Source organism: Anas acuta, chromosome 11, assembly GCF_963932015.1.
Source record: "Anas acuta chromosome 11, bAnaAcu1.1, whole genome shotgun sequence".
NCBI classification, from domain to species: Eukaryota; Metazoa; Chordata; class Aves; order Anseriformes; family Anatidae; genus Anas; species Anas acuta.
In genome coordinates, this window is record NC_088989.1 from 9,203,865 (window position 1) to 9,225,377 (window position 21,513).

Consider the following 21,513-nt stretch of genomic DNA (forward strand, 5'->3'; position numbering starts at 1 on the left):
TGATAAGAATATTTAGGCAAGTCAGTTTTGGCTAATACAAATTACATGACTGAAACAAAATGATCTTTTAAAATTAAATGTACTGCTCCAGTATTTAGTGAAGCCCAGTGTGGCTGCAACAACAGTTCTTTAATGTCACTGCCTTGATCAGTTTCTGCATGTTTCAGACTAATGACATTAGTTTAAAAAAGTGTTTAGATAAAATATTTTAGTCATTTAAATTGTAATTTTATATAGCTGTGGTTTTTTGTTGGCTTACAAATCTATAAATCTGTCAGGTAATTTCATATAGTTATTTTCAGAGAATCTCCACACTTAGCATTCACATGTGCAGTAAATGTGTTATTGTATGCATACATGTAGGTAGTCTACATAACTGAGAGATCAAAATACAGCCTATCCAGTGTGATTAGAGCATGTTCAAAGGTTGTTGCTCCTGTATTTCAGTCTTCTACCATGCAGGATCCTGATGTAAGATCTAAAAAAAAGTAAAGTCATCATTTCTTCAGCTTCCAGTTTTTACTCAGAGGTGTTTCTTATAGATGTTAAGATATTTATATGTACAAGAAAAGCAAATTTGTTTTTATGTCCACTGATTTTTACTATTACCATCATACAAGTTGACTCGAGAGAATTTGCTAATGACCAATTCCAAAATGACATGTGCAAACTGGAGAAAGGTTTGTATGTGTCTGTAGCAATCTTGCTTTTGCAAATGATTTTGGCTGTACGAAAAAAAAAAAAGAAAAAAAAAAGAAAAAAAAAAGAAAAAAAAAAGAAAAAAAAAGTAATCCTTATGTAGTAGCTTAAGAAATTAAGGACAGTTTGAAATTCTTGTCATGATTAACCTTTCATGCTTACATGTGTTTCAAGATAATATCTTTTTGATTATTTAAATCAGTAATATCTACTCTGCTTTATCTTACAGACTTCAAAGATAAGAAGATAAATAAGGAGGTTTTTTTTATTCTAAATTTTCATTCATTTTATATAACCTTTTTGTCCCTTGTTGGAATCTATGGCAACAGCACCACCAGACGGCAGATTTTTGTGTATCTTTCATTTTGAAATACATATGATGTTTTGTAAGGCAGTGCAGGATATAGTCATGTTAGACAGTGAATGTACATATAAAAGTAATACTTTATATATAAAACACATTTTAGTAAGTTTATTTTTTCCATCACTTGTCATTGTTAGTGTGATTTCCAGATTCATTGAAAATTTTGCACTTATTACTGACTAATGAATCTCAGAAACTCTTCTGAAGTAAAGGCACATAGATCAATCATACTGTTAAGCTGCAGTTAGAACAAATGAACAGATGTCCTTAAAAACTATAAAATGGATATACTAAAACTGTATTTTACAACCTATGATAGTTTACCAAAAACTGAGTATATGCTGTTAGGAGAAATTGTTGAAATGCAAGTTGTTTAGCAGCTGCTGTAAACTATGACAGACATAAAGGAATAAAATAGCTTTGAATATTATACATTACCCAGCTATAAATATAAGCAGCTTCTTTAAAAAAATATAAAATAAATTACTTCATGGGAGAGCTGCAAATCCTTGCAAAAAGTGTGTGGGACACAGGGCAAAGTTCCAAATTCATAATATATATTTGTTGGACTAAATATTTTTAAAATACACTATTTTACAGAGTCTTACCTGAATATTTTCTTAATTTTCAAGGTCTGTGAAGTTAAACACTGTCTTTACAACAATATGAAAGGCAGTTCTCTATATTGCAGAGTATAATGTTAGTTTATATCTACACATATGCTTATTATCCAAGGAACGTTGCAAAGCTTGGAAAATAATTCTACTTTAATGTCTTGCTCTGTTCTAAAGATCCAGTAAGATCTTCCTGCCCTGTCAGGGAAATGGCACATTCAGCTTCTTGGCAAGCTGTTTCCAGACAACGTCAGACATCACTTAAATATAACACAAGAATTTTGGACCAATATCACATATAAGAGAATTCAGGGTATCTTCTTGCATATGCTCCCTGATTCTCAGTCAGAAATGCAAAGGAGAATGAAGATTCTTTTGGATTGTTCACTGATGAATCCTAGAGATTGCAGTGGTATAATGCTCTATTATCAGACTCCAAAATGTGCTCACCACTAAGACCCGTCTTTCAAGGAAGGAGTACTCACAGAGCAGTAAGATTACTTGTTCTCCAAGCAACTTCCTAAATATAAATTCAATCTAATCGGGTTTGACCTGAAAAACCTTTGAGATTTCCAAGTTCACGCCTAATTTGGGGAAGGTCTTCTGACCTCCATTGTGATGATTCAAAAAAGAAAGCCACTTAAAACAAAAATGTTCTGGCAGAAGTGAAGTCTGACAGACAAGAGGAGTGATATTTAAACCCAGAATTATTCCAGCTGAGAGCTCAGTTTGACAACCCCTGGAGGGATCTATTCACATCAAGTCAAATTGCAAAACTAAGGCAGACTATTCCTTACTATGAAATGAGACTAAAAATTATTTAGACAGATATTCTGGTTCATAGACTGACTAATTCACTTTCTGTCTCATCCTCAGTCTTCTACTAGCCATCATGTGGGAATTGCACTATCCACGACCAGGCAGTGACTCATATTTGGCAGTAATTAGGATGTCATTCATCCTGAGCATATATTTTACAACATCCCTCCTGACTTCCTGAAACCATGTGAATGTACTGATTTTTTTATTGATTTCTGTAAAAATACAGTTCCTTTCATAATACTTCGTATTTATTTTTAGCCATTGCATTTACTAATTCATACAAGTATTTTTAAATTGTGCTTGTGTTTTCACTTATTTCTGCAATTGCTTCACTGGTTTGTTTAGAGCTGGTTTTGATGTGTGGGATAATGTGAGGGGGTCCTCTCTGGAAACGTATACATTGAGACAAAATATATTTCTGAATTTTAGAATTTTAGAATTTTTATGAGTTTATGAATATTGTTTTTTATGGCAAATAGCTGTTTTAGTGCCATAAACACCAAATAATGCAATTTCAAACTTTTAGATGCACATTCTTACAATAAGCAGGTAAGATTTGAAGGTTATTTTTTAAATAACCATGCTTTTTTATGAATATTCATACCGTCCACTGTTAGTAATCCATGAATAGCTTAATCCAGGTTTCAAATCAGCAGTTCTATTAAGAAGCATGTGTGCTTCAGCAGCCTTCATGTGGGACCACTAACATTCCCTAGTGCTTCTGAAAAGATAAGAGACATGCCTGCCAGCCCTGTCAGTTCACTCAGGAGTGTGTAGCCTTAAGAATGGTTGGGTGTGCACAAGTACAATGAAGTGTCCCTGCACCATGCTTCCTATATACATACAACCCAGACTTGCCTAACAGACAAACCTTTTCCAACCTTCCTTCTCTGTTTCCCAACTCTGTCCACACACTCTCACAGACAGCAGAGAAATGACTGTGTGGTCGACTCCTTAATTCATATTTATTTCCACCTAGACAAGAATCATCTGTTAAATACAAAGTTAGTTAAAATACCCTTTTAAATTTCACAGATTAGATGAAAGACTGTAAAGTTCCAATATCAGAAGCTTCAAATGTTTATCCTCATAAATGATCTCTTACATATTTTTGAACATTCTGAAAGTATATTTGCAAAGTTATTTTCTCATTGTTATTTTTTTGTTGTTTTTTTCAATAGCCCGTCAGTCAGGAGCATCACTATCAGAAAGAAATGAGCCCGCTTCCTCATTCCAACCCACGGTAAGACTCCGTGTATAGCCCAGGCAGTAAGAATTAAGGTGGAGTGTTCTGAATGCTAAATGTGACTTTCTTTGATTTAATTTCTTTTCAATTGCATCCTCCTCTCAGAGGGCTTTACTGTTGCTCTTTTTAGACATTGACTACAGGTTGCAGTATGTCTACATTGTCCCAGAATGCAGAGCTGGATTCTGCATGGTTTGGATGTACCTCTGTGTATTTAAAGTAGCCGGCAAAGGCCTGGCTCCTAAACCTGCTTTGATGTGTGGTTCAGGAAATCTTCTTCAACTGACATATATACCCTCTCACCTGTTTCTTTCTCCCTCTCTGTCTCTCTTCTTTGAAGGCTCTGAAGTAAAATTGTGCATGTGACTCTAGATGTCAGGGAATCTATTTGTTACAAAAAAAAAATTAACGTTCCTTAATTAAACAGGACTTTTCAATAGATAACACACTCAGGCGAGGGTGCTATGTTGTAACATTGTGAGATAGTTCAGACGAATCCTGCCTACAATGTATTTTGGCTGTCAAGTTCTTTGTCTTATCTGTTTTGTTTGGAGACAGCAACAAAATCCCTGTGACTTTATCGTAAGGTAAGATAGGGATTTGAAGACAAGAGGAGAGGGTGGCTAAAGGGAAATGATGAAAGTTGAGACGACCAAAATTAATTGTTCTGTTTTAGAACTGCCTGTGAAACCCCAGCACCACTTTGACAAAATTTTAACAGCCTGAACAGGAGGTGTACTTATTTCAAAAAGTTGTCCCGTTTCACTTTCAGTTGGAGAAATTAACATGGATTTTACATGTCCAGATTTTAGCTGGACAATGCATGGATGTTGGGAGGAATATGAGAGAACATTTCAGATACGACCATGAAAGAGTTTGCTTGATTTTTTTTCAGGATATCAACAGTGTGAAATTTTATGATCATGCACTGCAAGTCAGTTGTGCAGCATAATATGTATTTCTCCTCACATAGATGTTTTCAGTCACTTGTTTCACTTCCATCCACATTTTTATTATCTTCTTGTTAGATTTTATGGAGTGAACAATATGAAACTTGCTGCGCAAGTTCACCCAGATGTGTCAGTTATTGCAGCATATGTTTCTTGGTGCACATAGTATATTACTGGAGTTAAAATGCAATCCTGGATTCCTGTTCCATTTCATATGTAAATCTGTGTGCTGATGTCAGTCTAGAAAACCTCTCTAACTTGGGTGCTACTTATCAGAGAATCTGTCTCTATCTATTAATGTTAAAGTGGATGAAGTGGATGGAGACACTTGACTACAGTCCACAGATTAAGATATCAGGTAATTTGTGACTGACAATTTGTCGAGAACTGTATTCCAGAAGTGATTTCATAATTATGATGATATTAGAATAGCCTGTATTTTACTACAAGCTGTGTTGTTTTTCTGCTTTTTACCCATAGGTTGGTTGAGTTGGGTTTTATTACTTTTATGCATGTGTTAAAGCAATTTTATACTCAGTACATTTTATATACTGAAAAAGAGAATAAACACCATTATCTGTAAAAATAAAGCATTTCAGCATATTAAGTTAATATGGTCTACAATGAAAACTTCCATTTTCATATAATAAAATCTAAAACAAAATAATATAAATTACAATTTAGTTCTTATGCTATTTTAATCCAATACACACACTAGACTTAAATTTCAAGTCATTTTCGAGAAATGTGGGCAAAGTATTCATAGAATACCTGAATACTTGCAAATGCTTCATAAATTCAGTAGCCCTTGTGAACTGCCAGAAAAGTATTATTGGGCTGTAAATACAGAAGATGACAAAATTACGAGGTCAGTTTGCATCATGATATTAAAACCTGAGAAGATATGACTGGAATACCATCATTCAGATCATTACCTTTCATTTATAATGGAAAACTGAGTAATGTTTTCCGTATAGGGTGTGTACATAAATGAGAGAGAGATGAAAAAAATTGGCAATTCTGAAACTTAGTTCCTGAGCTTTTTTTAAAAGCCAATTTTAATAGGTAATGTACAGGCAAGTAAAAAATATCTAAATCTTTGTGAAATTACTGTAGCTACGTAGAGGAACACACAGGACAATATTTGAAAAATTGGTATATTCTATGTAGAATATGGGTAGAAATACCATGGTATCAAGACATTTAAATGATGCACTTACTGAAACAACAAAGAGTTTGTTTTTAAAAGTGATAAAGAATTCAACATGCCTGCCATAACTTTAAAAAGTGTATTAGTGATATTTTCTGGGAAATGAGAAGAGAGCAATGTGGCAGCTATTGTCCAGTAAATGTAGCTTCTGTCCATAATAAGATAAAAGAACAAGCCAAGAAAGAAAGCACCTGTGAAGATAATGGAAATGCAGTCAATAAAAAGACCCAGCTAGACTCATTTTCCATTGGTTCCACTGGGTAAAGGTCATAAGTCTGCCAAGAATATTGCTACTGCAGTACAAATCACCCCCGCATCACGCTGCTTTGCAAGGCACAGAACCAGTTAATGAAAGGAGACAGGCTGACTGCAGAGGCTACAGAGCCAGATGAGCAAGAAGATGCACAGTGTTTCAAGCCTTAGCTATGCAGTTCCCACAGGCTGACTTGCTGTATGGTCCTAGCTGAACTTCAGAACTGCTCTTTTCCCTCCAAATAGGAGTCTAATTATCTTTGTTACTTCTTCCTCCAGTGCAGGGCCTGGAAGCTGCTATGTACTCTGCATCTACTTAGTAAGCATTTAAGCAGCGTTGTCCTTCAAAATATGTGTGTGTTATAGAAAGTTTGGAAGTTTCATTAAAGGAAATGCTGAAAGAAAATTAATATTGAAAAGGAATTTCAGTCATACTGAACTGCAAAATGTGGTACTATTCTATAAAAAAGATCACTTGAGCCTAATTTTATGAATACATTTTCTGAACTACAGATGCTCTTCAGAAAATTTATTTCTGATAAAAGCTTGATTTTCCATCTTTGAGAAAGAGATATTTTTTTAAAGATGAAATCTTCTTTATAAGCATTGCCTCACCAGCTCCTCAGCTGGCATCCTACTCAACTCTTCCCACTCTACCAAATTAAATTTGTTCCTCTGAAGTTCAAACAGCTGTTCCCCAGAAACCATACTACGGTAGGTCATAAATATTTCAGAACTTCATTGGGTATCCTTTCACAGGAATTACATTTTACTTCAGTAATTTCATATAAAATGTACATAGGCAAATTTTCAGTTAGGTTTCACCCAGACATTTAATTTTACTTGTTAAAAAAAAAATCTATTCTCATAGTGAATTGTGGGCACAAAGATTTGATGATAGTAAATATCTACCTAATTTGGACTATGTCCAAAAATGTAAGAATAGCATGTACACCACAGGCTTCATTTTACGAGAAAGTCTGAATGAAGTTGTTTCATTCATAAATGTGTTGTGTTTTTTTTTTTTTTTATAATCTGATGTTTAATTTGTTGTTCATATTATTGGCTGGTGGGTTTCATATGTTAACGGCTCTAAAATCAACAACCTCCCCAAATTGCTCTATATACCTGGAGCTGATGGGTTTTCCAAAGGTGGCTGGAATCTGCAGAAGTTAATTAGTATATCAGTCAATGAAAAGTCATATTTTGAACTACAGTCTGTACCTCTGCTGTGGGCTTGGTCAGGGCTGCCTGCACAGAAGTACTAGGAGTAAATAGGACTGTAGTCCCTTACCAGCTCCAGCCCAGAGCTGGACTGCTGGAAGCTCACACTTGCCTGGCTGATACGTGAAAGTATGTGTATGCATCCAAATATAGTGTACCCACCCATTCAGCCCTATATGTTGGAGCTGGCCTTGCTGTAGGACCTGCTGGGTGATCATGATTCCCTGTTAACACTGAGAGTGCATCTGCAGCTGATGATGTAGATTGTCAGCCCTGAAATCCCAGCAAGAAATTGAAGAAGCTATGTGATGTTATTTGCCAGTTCCCATTTACCCTTTCCAGTGTCTTATTCTTCTCCATGATTCCCTGACCTGCTTTGCATATTATTATCTCCATAAGTTTCGCTATGAGAAGTAAGCATTACAGTTGCTCTGCAGTGGTAGGATTCAGTACCAGTCTCAAGCCAGTCCAGTAGCTGACTCATAAAATAAGCTTGATTTATCTTCCCCGTACATGCAAGTCAGTTGCTTCTTCCGTGAAATTTTTGTGTTTAAATTAGTTTCCATCAGTGGTTTTGTTACAAATAAAAAAGAAACCCCTTAAAGCTAAGGAACACACTAGGTCCCTAAAATTTTAAGGAAAAACAGCATTATAAAGTTTTTTACTAAAATTGCTAAATGGAAATAGATGATGCAAGTCAGGCTTACTTTTTGTCTAGATTTATGTTTTATCTATAAAAAGTGTCACACTACTGTGGTTTAAATCCCTTGTAGCTTTGCCACTGGTGGATGTGATATAAAGTTCATTGTATCTATAAGAGGCTGATAAGGGCCTGCAGTCATTGACAAATGATTAATAGTCGCCTCACCTCACATTGGTTTGGTACAAGCTAACTGAAGCAAGCTGTCTTGTTACTGTAACCTACGTATGTTATGTTAGACTGATTGGGATATCATCATTCTTCCTTTGTCTACAATCTGAAAGAAAAAGGAAAAAACAACTAAAGAAGTTTTCTTCCCTTTTTTGGTAAAAGTATGTCTCCAATGGAAATAGTTCATATAACAAAAAATGAGCAAACAACGGTTGCCTTTTGTAATTGTATTCTATTGTTTTACATTACAATAAATGTTATAGATTTAAAATTGATCATCATAAAATAAATGTTTCATTGACTTGCAGATAAACATGTTTGAAGAGGACAATAACTTTAAGTTTCTCAAAAAAGTTGTAGATGTTGCCATAAGAAAAAAAAAAAAAAACATATTCTTAGTTACTACTTTACGAAACAATGTGATTTCCTTATTTTTGTAATGACGTGTATGCACAGTATACAAGTCATAATGAATGACAATTTCATGATAATGAATCATGAAATGGATAAACACGTTTCTTTAGCTAAATACATTTTTAACTTCTTTTCAAACTTGATAGCTGGTAAAATTAGCAAGTAAATTAGTTGAACGTAACCGTCAGTTCTTTATATGCATGACCACTCTCTATTAATTTTAGGAATTAAATGACTCTACACTTTATTTAAAATTTTCTGGTACCAGTCTTTTTCATAATCTATTGTTGCCATAAATATTGCCGTGATAATGGCACCTGACATTTACATAAAGTATCGATGATGTCAGTACAAATCCACAAACCTTGCAAACACTTAAGTACAAATATTAAAGGTATGTTCAGTTCTGAGGATACCATTCAAGTGTTCTCATCCATCCCAGACGGAAACTACACATGCCAGTAGCTGATGCATGTCATTGCACCTCTCAGAGATTCAGTAAGATTAAACTCACCTATAAAATGACGCAGTAGGAGAAAGATTGTAGTTATAACATTTATTTGCACTAAGCCAGAATTTCTCTAGCATGCATGCTGTAAAATTCAAATGCAAAACATCTTTGTCTCCCGTACTTCCAGGCAAGGGCTTAAATAGGAGAATACCTTAAAGTTGAGAAGGAAATTTAAAGAATGAGTTTTGCAAACAAAGAAGCATATTTATTTTTATGATTCATTAGAAGATCGAAGTCATACAACTCCATTACTTCTGCAAAACAGACAATATTACATTATGAAGTATTACAGAATTACATAACAGTTGTCAAAATAAGTGAACAAAAACAATGTATCACAAAAGGTACTTTGCTATGTCGTTGTACTTGTTCACTTACTTTACTCATACACAAAATAGAGTAATTTACAATAGGTCTCCCAGTCGTTAATCTGAATTAGCAAAGTGCTGCTGCATTTGTCAGGTTATAATATGCATGAAAAAGAACATGACAATAGAAGCAAATGGCACAGGAAACATCTAATTGAAAAGATTAAATTTTTTAATCATGGTGGTAAAAAGCTTAGCTTCAGAAAGATTATTGAGAACCAGGTGGCTAACACATAAAAATTTGTTAAAATAATCCAGAAATTGCTTTCTCTTCTATGGGAATCTGAAAACTAAAAGCGGCAGTGTATACACTAAGGGACTGGACATGGCAAAAGCTCCTAACCATGTTGTTGAGTCTATGTTAATATAAAGTAGCTTGTCTGTTGTACTAGTAGATTCAGAAGTTATTGAGAATGTTTTTATTGTTCCACACTTTTTCTGAATATTCCTAAGCCATTGAAAGTGAGTGTTCTAACTACGCTTATATGCATAAATGAAGCAAAGACAAAAAAAAAGTCAACTATTCCCTACTATTGTTCCTAACTTCTCAAGTAAGACCAAAGTAATAACAAATGAACACTGTGCTATTTTCATTCTGTTGAGAATTGGCCATCTGCAGACCGCAGATATTTTTTCCAGCAAATGGTTACCTGCACAGTGGGAGATGAGAAGGTTTGTTAACAGATTCAATTGTAAAACTTCTCTGGGTTTTATTTTTGGTTTTGTTTTTTAAGAACCTACCAAAGCAAAGTAGAAATTCACATACTCTTAACAGCTACTCTGGGGCCGTTATCTGCATAGGGAGGGCTGTGGAATCAGGATCTCCATTTCTATGGAATCAGTCTTTGTAACATGCAGGCTCGTCAGAAATGATTATATGTGTGAAACCTTTTTCGTAATTCACAATATGCAGTATAAGCTTGTACTGTACAGAGAAGCAGTAGGCTCTAGGACACTGCAGGAGTGATGAGTGTGAAAGCCTCTTCTTTTAACATAAGCCGTAGTCCCTGAGTGGGACTCTGAGGTTGTCCATGATAACAAGAGTCATAACTCTGTGACCCCAAACTGTCCATGTTGTTATCCTTCCTAACACTCAGGATAATGGGTGTTAAAACCACTTTTGTGCAAAAATATCAGTCACTGTCCTGAAGAATATGAGAAAGGAAACTATCCAAAGAACAACAAAAAAGAGTTTAATAGCAACAGTTGTTAGTGGAGCAGTCTCTCAGCTCCTTAGAGACTCTGAGAAAGATGAAAGATGTATCTGGCCCTCTGGTCTCCCTTTCTGGCCTCAAAATCTGATTAATCTCAGGAGCTGAGAATCAAGGCCCTTATCCTATACTGTACATCAGCACATTGTCTTACGGATAGGGTCAGCATCTCCTCTGCCATCTGCTGATGCTATATCCTTCAGTCCTATCCTATTTCTCTATCCCCCTTTAAAAGTAGAGTTATAAATACTCTTCTTTTACAGCAGGTGCTTCTTTTCTCAATAAAAGGAATATGCTTGTATATCTGCCTCAAGACTAGTACTGTAGAAAAAAAATACAGGAAAATCTGGGGCTGCACACATCAGGTTAGCCTTGGTTCATGTCTCGTGTGGTCATCACCCATGTTAATGGGCATGATATGTTACAGCAGCAAAAATAACATTGAACAGATGTAGGGCCTTCAATGTCCCCTGTACATCGTTAAAAAAAGCAAAGGACCTGGCTGTATTCACATTCTTGAAAGAGAGTGGTTACTGAATACTGAAAGGTGAGGAGTACTCTAAACTGTGCGATAACATTGACATGCAGATTTGTCCAGAAACCTCTGCCTGCAGTATAAATGTCAGTACAGAATAGCAGGGTACTGCAAATGGCACTTTTTACCAAATGTATATGCTTACGATGCTGTCCTTTGCATCTTCATGACACTTGGATGAATAAAGATATTAAGAGAATGGTATATGGCCCCATAGCTTTGGTAGGCAAATTTCAGTCAGTCTTCCCTGAATGAAGTGTCAGTGCCTACATAAGGTGAGACAAGAGATTTTATATTTATTGCTGCCCATAGACAACAAATCAGCTGGTTCATATCTGTAGAAGCCTGTGTTCATGTGACTACTGCTTGGAAGAGTGTATTGATAAACTTCTCATATCAAAGGAGCCAACTGTTTTAGCCTTTCCCAGGATGTAACACACGCTGACTGTTCGTGTACTGACTAGCCATCCCTTGTTCCTGGCAGGATGTCTGAAAGAGATCTTTCTTTTTTTTCTTAAAAAGCAAAACTGTCTGTGTTTCCAAGGGCACAAATGCCCACACCTCCCTACCCTGCCATCTCGGTATCATTTGTGCAATTGCTTTGATCCATCATGCAGAGTGTTGGTTTTGATTCCTTTATGTGATTTTGCTGTTGTTAGCAAAATTTGCTGTTGTTTTTGAAGAATTAGACAAAGGTACCATACCTCTCACTTTTGGTAATGATCAAATTTCTAGCTTAACGCTTTACCATTCAAGGTATTAAGATACTAGAAGGTCAGCATTTCCTAGCTTTTTTTTTCATTTTCTTGAAAAAGAAAGATAATTTTCACAGACTAGGAACATTCAACTGTATCACCTTTAACAAGTTTGATAATAATAAAGTTAGTGTTCTCTTGAGTCATGTTCTCTCCATTGATTTTTAAAAGCCCTCTGGCTCCATGTCATCCATTAAAAGTTAAATGGGATGCAGTCTACATCCAGGATGCACAGAATAGTAAAGTGCCATTAGTGGCTGGCTGTGGAGGAAAGGAATTACTTTAATTGCGACAAGACTCGTTGGGTTCTAAGTTCAGGTGTTTCCTGAATAACGAAACATTAAAACATAATGTTTAAAATGCATGGTTTATTTAATTGTTAAAAATATGTGGAAGAAGAAGCAAATCCTTCCTAACAGATGCTTCATTAAATGTGGAAATCCAGTTGATTCACTGATCAATGAATATCTGATGTACTTTATTAGAATTCACTTGTTTAAGATTAGCTTCGTATACAGGAATTTTAACACACCTTCACAAATTCATTAGGTCCAATTTATACAGCTGGTCTTCTGATAACTGAATCAAAATGAGCAAAGAAGAATGGGCCAGTATTTTATTTAAATTAGATGATAAAACATTGTTTTTTCTCTATTAGTGTCATTTATATTGCTATTGAACATCAAGACTATAATCTAGCCAGCAAGTAAACATGGTGATGAACTAGAGGCTTAGCCTTTAAGTAAATTACAGCTAACAATTTAGATTGTGGTTTCTGTTTTTTTTGGAGTCTCTTTGTCTCCATTGGAAGTATGGTGTTTGGCAGGCTGGATTTGCTGAAGTGGTTTGGGGACAGGGAAAAGTCATTCTGTAAATACACTCACGATTTTCTAAAACTTAGTGGTAGCAAAAAAACAAGTTCCAGTAAGGCATACAGTAAATGAAGATATTATGTATTAGGGATGGAATGAATCTGTCACTTTGACGGATTGTGAGGCAAAGAACAGATTAACAGATTACTCATAGTCAAAATGTAGCTCACTGTGAAAAATGTGCAGGAAATGATAAGTGTTGGTTTGTGCTGATTTAATGATATTTTGAAACTACAATAACACTCCAGGAGAATAATACAATGTAGCACATCTTGCATTTTTTAATCATCAATGTATTGCTGGATTGACCTTAAATCCTTCTGATATTTCTTCGTAAAATATAGCTTTCAGTTCATGTAAAGTCATACAGACATATATTTATGTGTTTTTTTCAAATTTTTATTAAAATCTGAACTCAAAAATCTTTGATATGTATGTATAATATACTCTGTATTCCTTTGGTAGTGTATCTTGTTCTTCTGTACTCAATGAGTTTTGCATTGTAGAGATACTGTTCTACTCATCTGGAGCTAAAGTGACACTGAAAAGTGATTTATAAATTAATATTGAATGTTGCTTGGTTTATGATATATTTGTTTAAGGACTTATAAGAATATTCACAACTGAAATTGTTTAAAGCATTTTATTTGCAAAATGGACAATTTAAGGTTAAGATGATTTCACAGTTATTACAGACATGTGGTCATATGACCTGAGATTTGATTTTTAAAAAAAAAAAAAAAAAAAAAAAAAAAAAAAACATAAGATTGCATATAACACAAGTAAATCTTATTGTTAATAGCTTTCAGAAGTCTTTGCTTTACTTCTGAAACTAATATTGAAGATTTTATTTCTATGGAAATGTTTCTATTTTTAAAAAATCTCATTACACATGCATACATAATATATTACAAAGCAGAATCCAAATAACTGTTTATAAAGTAATTGATTTAAATTAAGGAAGTTATACATACCCATGAAGTTCAGCAGAAATGTAAAAATATGAAAATTCAGATCTACTAAAGTTTAGCAGCTTAAAAAGTAATGGAAGCTCCAAAACCAATGTAGCAAGGAATGGGTGAGGGGTTAGGTCACAAAACTAGGTGACTTTGTGTTTATTTATTTAAGTTGATCTCTCGCTACCTCTTTTAAATAGATACAATTAAAAATTCAAACAAAGTGGGAAAAAATAGGTCTTCATCCTACCTGAATTTAATATTTAATTTATATGAACCACACTTTAGATATGAGCTCATACTTTGCTTTCAGTGGATCATAGTGAGGTATTACTTACTTGGAGCACTAGATGTCAAGAATTGGTCCTTTTTTCCTTAAAATATTTTTGTACTCTTGATTTATACATTAGCATTCTCTGGCCCTCAACGGAGTTAATCAAATTATTCATTGTAAAAAATAATTTTGAGGCAAATGTGCTTCTCTTATTATCACTCAGACATGAGCCAGTTCTCCTCTAGTATTCATAAAAATTTACTAAGTAGTTCATGCAGCTAAATACCATCTTTTGTGTTCTTTATTGATTGTACTCTTCAGATGCTTAATAATCCCTCAATTTGATGTGTTCTTAATAATACAAAACTGATGCTACTTTTTCATTCTGGTTTGATGTAATGTAGCACTTGCCTTGCATTTTTTAAGTATACTGCTATTATTAGGCTGACCTAATAATATGAGTATTCCTTTCAATTCCTATACAAACTATTAGACAAAGCTGTTGTACTGAAACTTTGAAGCATTTTAATTGTGTTAATAATATGGATTAAATGATCTAATTGATTTAAATAATACAAATTAAATAAGATCCAAAAGAAAAGTGGTAAAGTATGCTATCTCAATTCACAGAAATGTTAAATATCTTTATACTTAAGAAATTTGGCATTTTCTCATTCCATCTGTTAGGATAACCTAAAAAGCAACTTTTAAAAAATAGGAGTATCAAAGTTGTTCAGCAAGATTTAAATCAAAGCCCTGATTCTTCATTTTTCTGTTGATGGTATTATTGCTCATGGCAATAGTTCTTATATGGTATTGCCATTGGTATTGCAATTGCATTGGTAATTTTCTCAACAGATTTTACTGATGGATGCCATTTTCTGAAAAATTTACTATTCTGTTATGAAACTAAAAATTGTGTTCATAAATCCCAAAGATTTATTCTGTTTTTCATCACAGCTCAGTTATCATGTGATCTTTCAATATATGACACTTACTTTCTGAAAGTTTTTTTTTTTATTTTTTTAGAAAAGCCCATGGCATGAAATATGTTTTATTAGATTTTGATATGTAGAATTGCATCCAGAATAATTAAGAATCTCAGTGCCAGCATTAAAGATGCTTGGAATCTTTCTGTTCCAAGCCTTCATACAAAAAAAGTCACAATGTCAAAAGACTTACTTAGCATTCAGCATTGTTATCAGAAAAGCTCTAGATAGTTTATTGCATGTTGATTGCATTGATTATAGCTTGAGGCATTGGTAGCATAAATAGAGTGTCATTAATTAGTCAGAGTGCTTGATTCGCTTTTCTGTTTTAAGGAGATAAACTAGCTTCTCAAAGTTCACCCCAGAAATATTCTTTATTCAATCAAAATAAAAACACAATAAATGGGAACACAGGCCACAGTCTGCATTTCTCAAGTGTTAATTGCTGATTTTCTCCATGATGGGCTCTTTACTTTTAGGCAAGGTCAACAAATTTTCTCAGAATTTTGGTGTTGTTTTTTTTTTTCAAATTACCATATACACTCTGTCCCACACACCAACATGCTTTAGTTGCTTCCTTAAAAGTATCTGCAGATTTCATTGTGAAAAAGTCTGTATTGACTGCAAGACTACAGCATCTATCAGAATTACCAGTGTAAGCTCATGTTTCAGAGGTTTATCAAACAACTATAAATATTTACTCTCTGCTGCAGCTTGACCAAGAAGATTTCAGCACACATAAGCCTTCTTTTTTTAAATTTTAAATTTTATGAAGTACTGTCTTAGACATTGCTAACTGACATGTGGAAGTGATAAGCCAGTTTTTAATATATATTGTGTAAAACCTTAGAAGTAATATTATGTCAATAATGGATCCTTAATATTGCACTGGTTTATGTACTGTTCTTGGTGGAAAAGCTATTCATTTCTCTTGGACAGTGGGAGGAAAAAAGAAAACATGAACTGATTCCAGACTATTTTAATAGGAAATAATAAGCTTACCATGCACCTCCTTTGCCTCAGTCATAAGTACGTACACTTCTACCTCCCTTTAGAACCATTGAAATCCTTAGCTCTTATACTCACACCTGCTAGAAAAAATAATAATTCTTCACCTGAGCCAGGTGCCTCATAATAAATATAAAGGTGAGACTGAACAACTTCCATACAGCAGAATTAACTCAAATAATTGAATAAAAAAAATAAGGGACAAAATCATACAAATAATCACCCATCTTTGATTACTCAGACATATCTTTCAGGAAGACTTTGCAGAGATGAGACTTTAAACTGAAATTTGTAAATTTCCTGAAAGAACCATGAATTTAAGAGAGATACTGGTTTGATGGCACATGATTACCAACCTCCCTCCATGTTCTATAAATGAGTTATCTTTCTTTTCCCTTGGAAATAATTGCTTTATTGTCTTTTCTTCCTTCATACTAACATCCTCTCCTCTCTCCTCATCCTCTGCTCTCCAGGTACAAATTCCTTTTTTTTTTCTTTTTTTAGAAATGATCTGATACGTATTTTTTATGAAAAACATGGATCTGTAAACTCTTCTGTTTTGTGCCAGACTTGTAGAACTTCATGTATGCTCTAAAGCTTCTTTACTTTTTAACATTTGTTAGTCTGACTGAGTTAATTCTCTTTACCAGCAATCACCATCTTTCCTCTGTCCTTGCAGTCTTCCCAGCAGAAATACGCTAGTCCTTCTCTGTGTCTCAAACATCACCGTCTTTAAGTTGTAATGAACTGGGAAAAAAGGGTAGCTTGGGAAGCGGAGATGTAGATTAGCACTAATAGTTCTGCCTTGCCTTATCTAAAATCGTTGCAGTTTCTCAAAGAGGTTGCCTTTACTGACTTTATGCTTCAGTACAATTGTGGAGAATTGGGTAAGTGCTAAAGCTTAGTGCTCTCTCACTGCTTGCTGTGAGCATGTTCAGATATTAGTGTTTAGCTTCATGTTGGCAGAGTACGAGGCAGCAAAAAACACACGTGCAAGTGGCAGAAATGGAAAATAAATTCTACCATGCAACTGAATATCATATGCATGTACTTAACTGTTATTCCTGGAAGCTCTTGAAACTTTGCTGCAAATGAATAGTCTTTGGGTGAATTCAGGGAATGCAAAAATGGCAAGCAATGACACAGAGAGCTAATAATGAGGTGTCTAGGCAAGGATATTGCTGTGTGGATTAGTTGCACCAGTTCTCACTGGCATTGGCTGAACAGCAGGGAAGGATAGGTTGTGAAGTTGGCCATATATGTGGAAATAGAATGATGGTATAAAAAAAAGATTGAACTATGTTTTTTACATATTGAAATGATGGAAAAATCAATATCTCTTCCTTTAAATCTGCTATACTACTTGCTGGATTTCTACACCAGCAGTTCTGTTTCCTGAGGCAGAAAATTAGTTTTTTCCATTTTGACTGCAAACAGATAGGTGGTTGTCCCCTGATTCACCCCAGATTATGTGTACATGCCAGCAGGAGATGATGTGGAATCAATAACAAGTCCAGAAGTAAGAGAAAAACTAACAATAAACAAACAAACAAAAAAAGGCATATTTTAGCAATTACAGCACATGACTGAGCCTTGCCAGGTTTCTCTGTCAGAAACACATTTTACATGAGATCATCAAGGCTTTTCAGAAAGTAGATGTACATTACCTGTTTACTTGGTGTTGGACAATTGATACAGTCTGGCAATGTAAAGAAATCTGTCAAGCTTTGGGAAAATTCAACCTTTCTAGAGGAATCTGCTGATGGTGAAGTTACTTTCATAGCCCTAGCAAATCTTCCCAGCTTCTAGTACAAGTTTGCATGTAAAGTGTTCTTGTGCCAGCTGTTGGAACAACCATGGCCAGACATAAATTAAATCAATCCCAAACTAATTTACTCTGTAGAGCTGCACTGTTCCCACCGACATGAAGCAAACATAGGGGAATTTAAAGACACCTTTTCCCATCTACATCCCTTCCCTTGCAATGAAAAAGGTTGGTCAAAAAGGATGGATCTGCTTCTATCGATATAAGATGTTTTACTGAGGTTCTTTGAAATCTGTTCAAAATGTTAAATTTCAATCATTCAGTTCCACAATTAGTTCTATGGAGGCTTTAATGTGTTAAAAACACTTAACTGTTGAACAAGAGAGATGGGAACATAGGGAAACATCAGCAAAGCAGTGTACAGAGATCAGTTTCTTCTATGACAAGAATTGTGAGATGTGGTCAACTACACAAGGATTGCCTGAACTTTGTGACTTGGATGTGTCCTTCCAGGGCTGTTTCTCTCATTGGTAGTATAAAATGAATGAAATCTCATACATGTGTTTCCTATCCCATTTTTTAGTGAAAAAGTCAGCAGTTCAGTTCGCAATAAAAAAAGCAATAGCAATAACAAAATAACAATAAAAAGGACTGCTCTGTTTTCCTTTCTTTGAGCTGTAGCAATCAAAGACAGTGTATCATAAAGTGGCATATGTGAAATGAACATTGAACTTTGCATCAATGTATGATAATGGGAAAATCATTTTTAAAAGCTATCACAAAGTAGTGTTCAGCAGAGGCATAAATTGCTTATTAAATTAAATAGGTGAAGAAGTTCCATACTCCCTTCTCTGTGATAAAGATTCCACCAAAACCTTTTTCTTCACAGAAGTAAAACAGATCTGTGATAGCTGTGATGAGATGAGTCCTGTCTTCTGGTCAGCAAATAAAACCATGTAGTGCTCGATAACAATTTTTTTATTTACAGCATATAACAAATTTTATAAAAATAATAAATTGTTCTAAACAAATATTTATAACGTGTTTGCAAAGGTTGTTTTTTTGATATCAACAACTATTTTTAAGAATATTCTGATTCAATCCAGTATTTCCTTCTTAGAAAACACTGGAAAGTTGTTAGGATGTTATTCTTAGCTTTGATCATTAATTCCATCCCTTTATTGAAAAATTTAAAAGTGAAAATGAACTGCAAAGAGTACATTATTTTATACAAACCAGCTTTCCCACAGTTCACGAGCACTGAGTTGGCATCACACTGTTCATGGCATGCATCTCATCTCTATGCTCAGCTCTCGCTCATGGACCACCCAGACTCAGAAAGTTATATAGCACTTGCTCACCATATATCAGGCAGCTCCAAACAGTGGACAAACACAGCTCTTACAATTGCCGCTAAAGCTTTTTCTCTAGGGATGGTAAGGATTTTCAATCACATGGACCCCTACAGTCTCTCATCAAACACAGGTGGCTTCTCCCAAGCCTGTTCCTCAGACAAGGACTCCCCTGAGTCCCGTAGGCTTGCAGGGCACAGCTCTGTGGATCACACCTCATGTACAGCATTGGTTGGCAGAGCAATAGCAGCTGAAATCTGCAAAGCAAGCCTGCCTTGGAACACAGGTTTTCGGTGTGAAAAGGTGAAAACGCTAAAGAAGAAAGCCTTAACTTTTTAAATTGTATTAGCTATAAACTAAATTTTTATAATAATAAAATCCAGCTTTGTTTTGTTTCATCACACTTGACAACTTGTGGTTTCCTCTGAAAGTTTTCTAAAAATCAAATTATTCCAACAAATGGGATCACAATCTGTGCTTTTAGGAGTGATATTTTATTTGTGTTTTTCAGAGACTGGTTGAACGTGTTCAGTCCCCCTCTCACTCCTGCAAGCCAAAAACCGGATGAGCACACTAAATCTTCAGCAAATCAGAGTATTCCAGGTAGGTTTATGAAGACAATGAAAAAGACCTGGATAGGACAACATTTATAAATGCTGTTTCTGTAGCACTGGTTCTGTTTTCCAGTAGTTTTTTTTTTATACTGATACATTTTGGGTTCAGAGTTATTATTCTCAGTGCAAGCTAGCAGAGTTTTCCATGCAGTATTATTTGCCTCTGATGAAAGAATAACTTATGCAGTCACAGTTTCCTAACATTCTGGTTAGATATAGATTAGCCTCATTAAAAATGCATCTTATTTGTTTAAAATAAGGAATTGATGATAGTGTGGATGGCAAACCTATGAAAGAAAGAATGCAACAACTAAAATTCATATTCAGAACAACTTGGGTTCTGTATATAATACTTGCATTACGAAGAAAAAATACAAATTTATCTTTAAATGAAATCTCAAGCATGGTTTCCTAAGTAAAGATTGCTGAGTCACCACCTCAGGCGTTATAGATTTCATTTATAATGGCAGTTGCTTAGAGAATGGTGAAGAACTTTGCTGAAATTGGAAAGTCAACAGCAATAGAATAAAACATATATCCTGTTGTGGTGTGTTTTTTTCAAACACCCTTTTTTCTTCTTTGTTGTGTTAGATACCTACTTTTTTTTTCACGTCCAGGGAATTCAATGTGAAATCTCATAAATCTGACCTGTGTATTTTGACTGCTTAAGGATGAAGATGTCTTAGTGATTTACTGCCTGAAATAGATCATGGCCCTCAAATCGGGAATCTTTTTGTAGATGTGTGTTTGTAATTGTTTATGACAGCAAAACAGAATTTTGCTGTCAGGAAGGAACCTTGCTTTGAAGAATCAAATAATATGTTTTGTTAAGGGTCCTAAGTAAGCCAAAGAGAATTGGACAGTAATCCTTGAGTTAAAGGTGTGTCGGATATAAATTTGTGAAAGGTCTCTGAGAATGTTTTGATGTTAGTATTATGAAATCCTAGATGTGCTGCAGTAAAGCTTGAATCCCTGTAAATTTAAAAAATAGGGTGATTATCTCTAGAAAGCTAGTATGTATAGATACCCCTGGGAAAATGTTGGATTTGTCCTATTAATTCACATGAGGAATTCCAAATTGTTTTGTAAATTGTTCCTAAACTCATTTTTCTTTATACTGAAATATTTTAAATGATATGTCTGCTATGGCACATTTAGAGAACTGAAAATCTCTATATACCATAGCTTTTTATTTTTGCTTTTTATTTGTGCACCTTCACTGAATCTAATTAAATTTTGGCTCATGTATATGTATGATATTTGTAGTTTTTATAACTTCACAGAAATTTTTTTTCTATTTTCAAATATTCAAAATACCTGCTGTTGTGGTTGAAATGATCAAGCTTTATTTCCCCAAGAAGTTGGAGGAAATAAGACAGAACAATAAAGCAATTCCCTTACCTTTCATCCCCACACAGAACAGTTTGGATTTGTTTCTGAGCTAGTAGAAACCCTTCCCTATTGAAGTAACAGAGAAGATCCATAAATGGTCTTAGCACCTGTGGGAGGAGGAGGTATGACTGACAAATTAAGGGATTTACTCATACAATACACAGCATCTTCAAGAAACTTTTTGGATTGTTTATAGTCCTTTAAAATTTTGTCCTTCTGCTGTATTGACAGCAAATTGGCATACA

The 21,513-nt window shown here is 34.6% G+C and overlaps 1 protein-coding gene across 3 annotated transcripts in view; it reads left to right on the forward strand.

Annotated features, from left to right (window-relative positions):
- CFAP20DC (CFAP20 domain containing) overlaps positions 1-21,513 on the forward strand; it is a 67,832-nt gene that overhangs the window by 41,586 nt on the left and 4,733 nt on the right. For all 3 annotated transcript variants that reach the window (XM_068694513.1, XM_068694511.1, XM_068694512.1), the window contains 2 exons: positions 3,681-3,742; positions 19,774-19,865. In XM_068694513.1, coding sequence (XP_068550614.1) covers positions 3,681-3,742; positions 19,774-19,865 — 154 coding nt within the window. The remainder of the gene's footprint in view (positions 1-3,680; positions 3,743-19,773; positions 19,866-21,513) is intronic.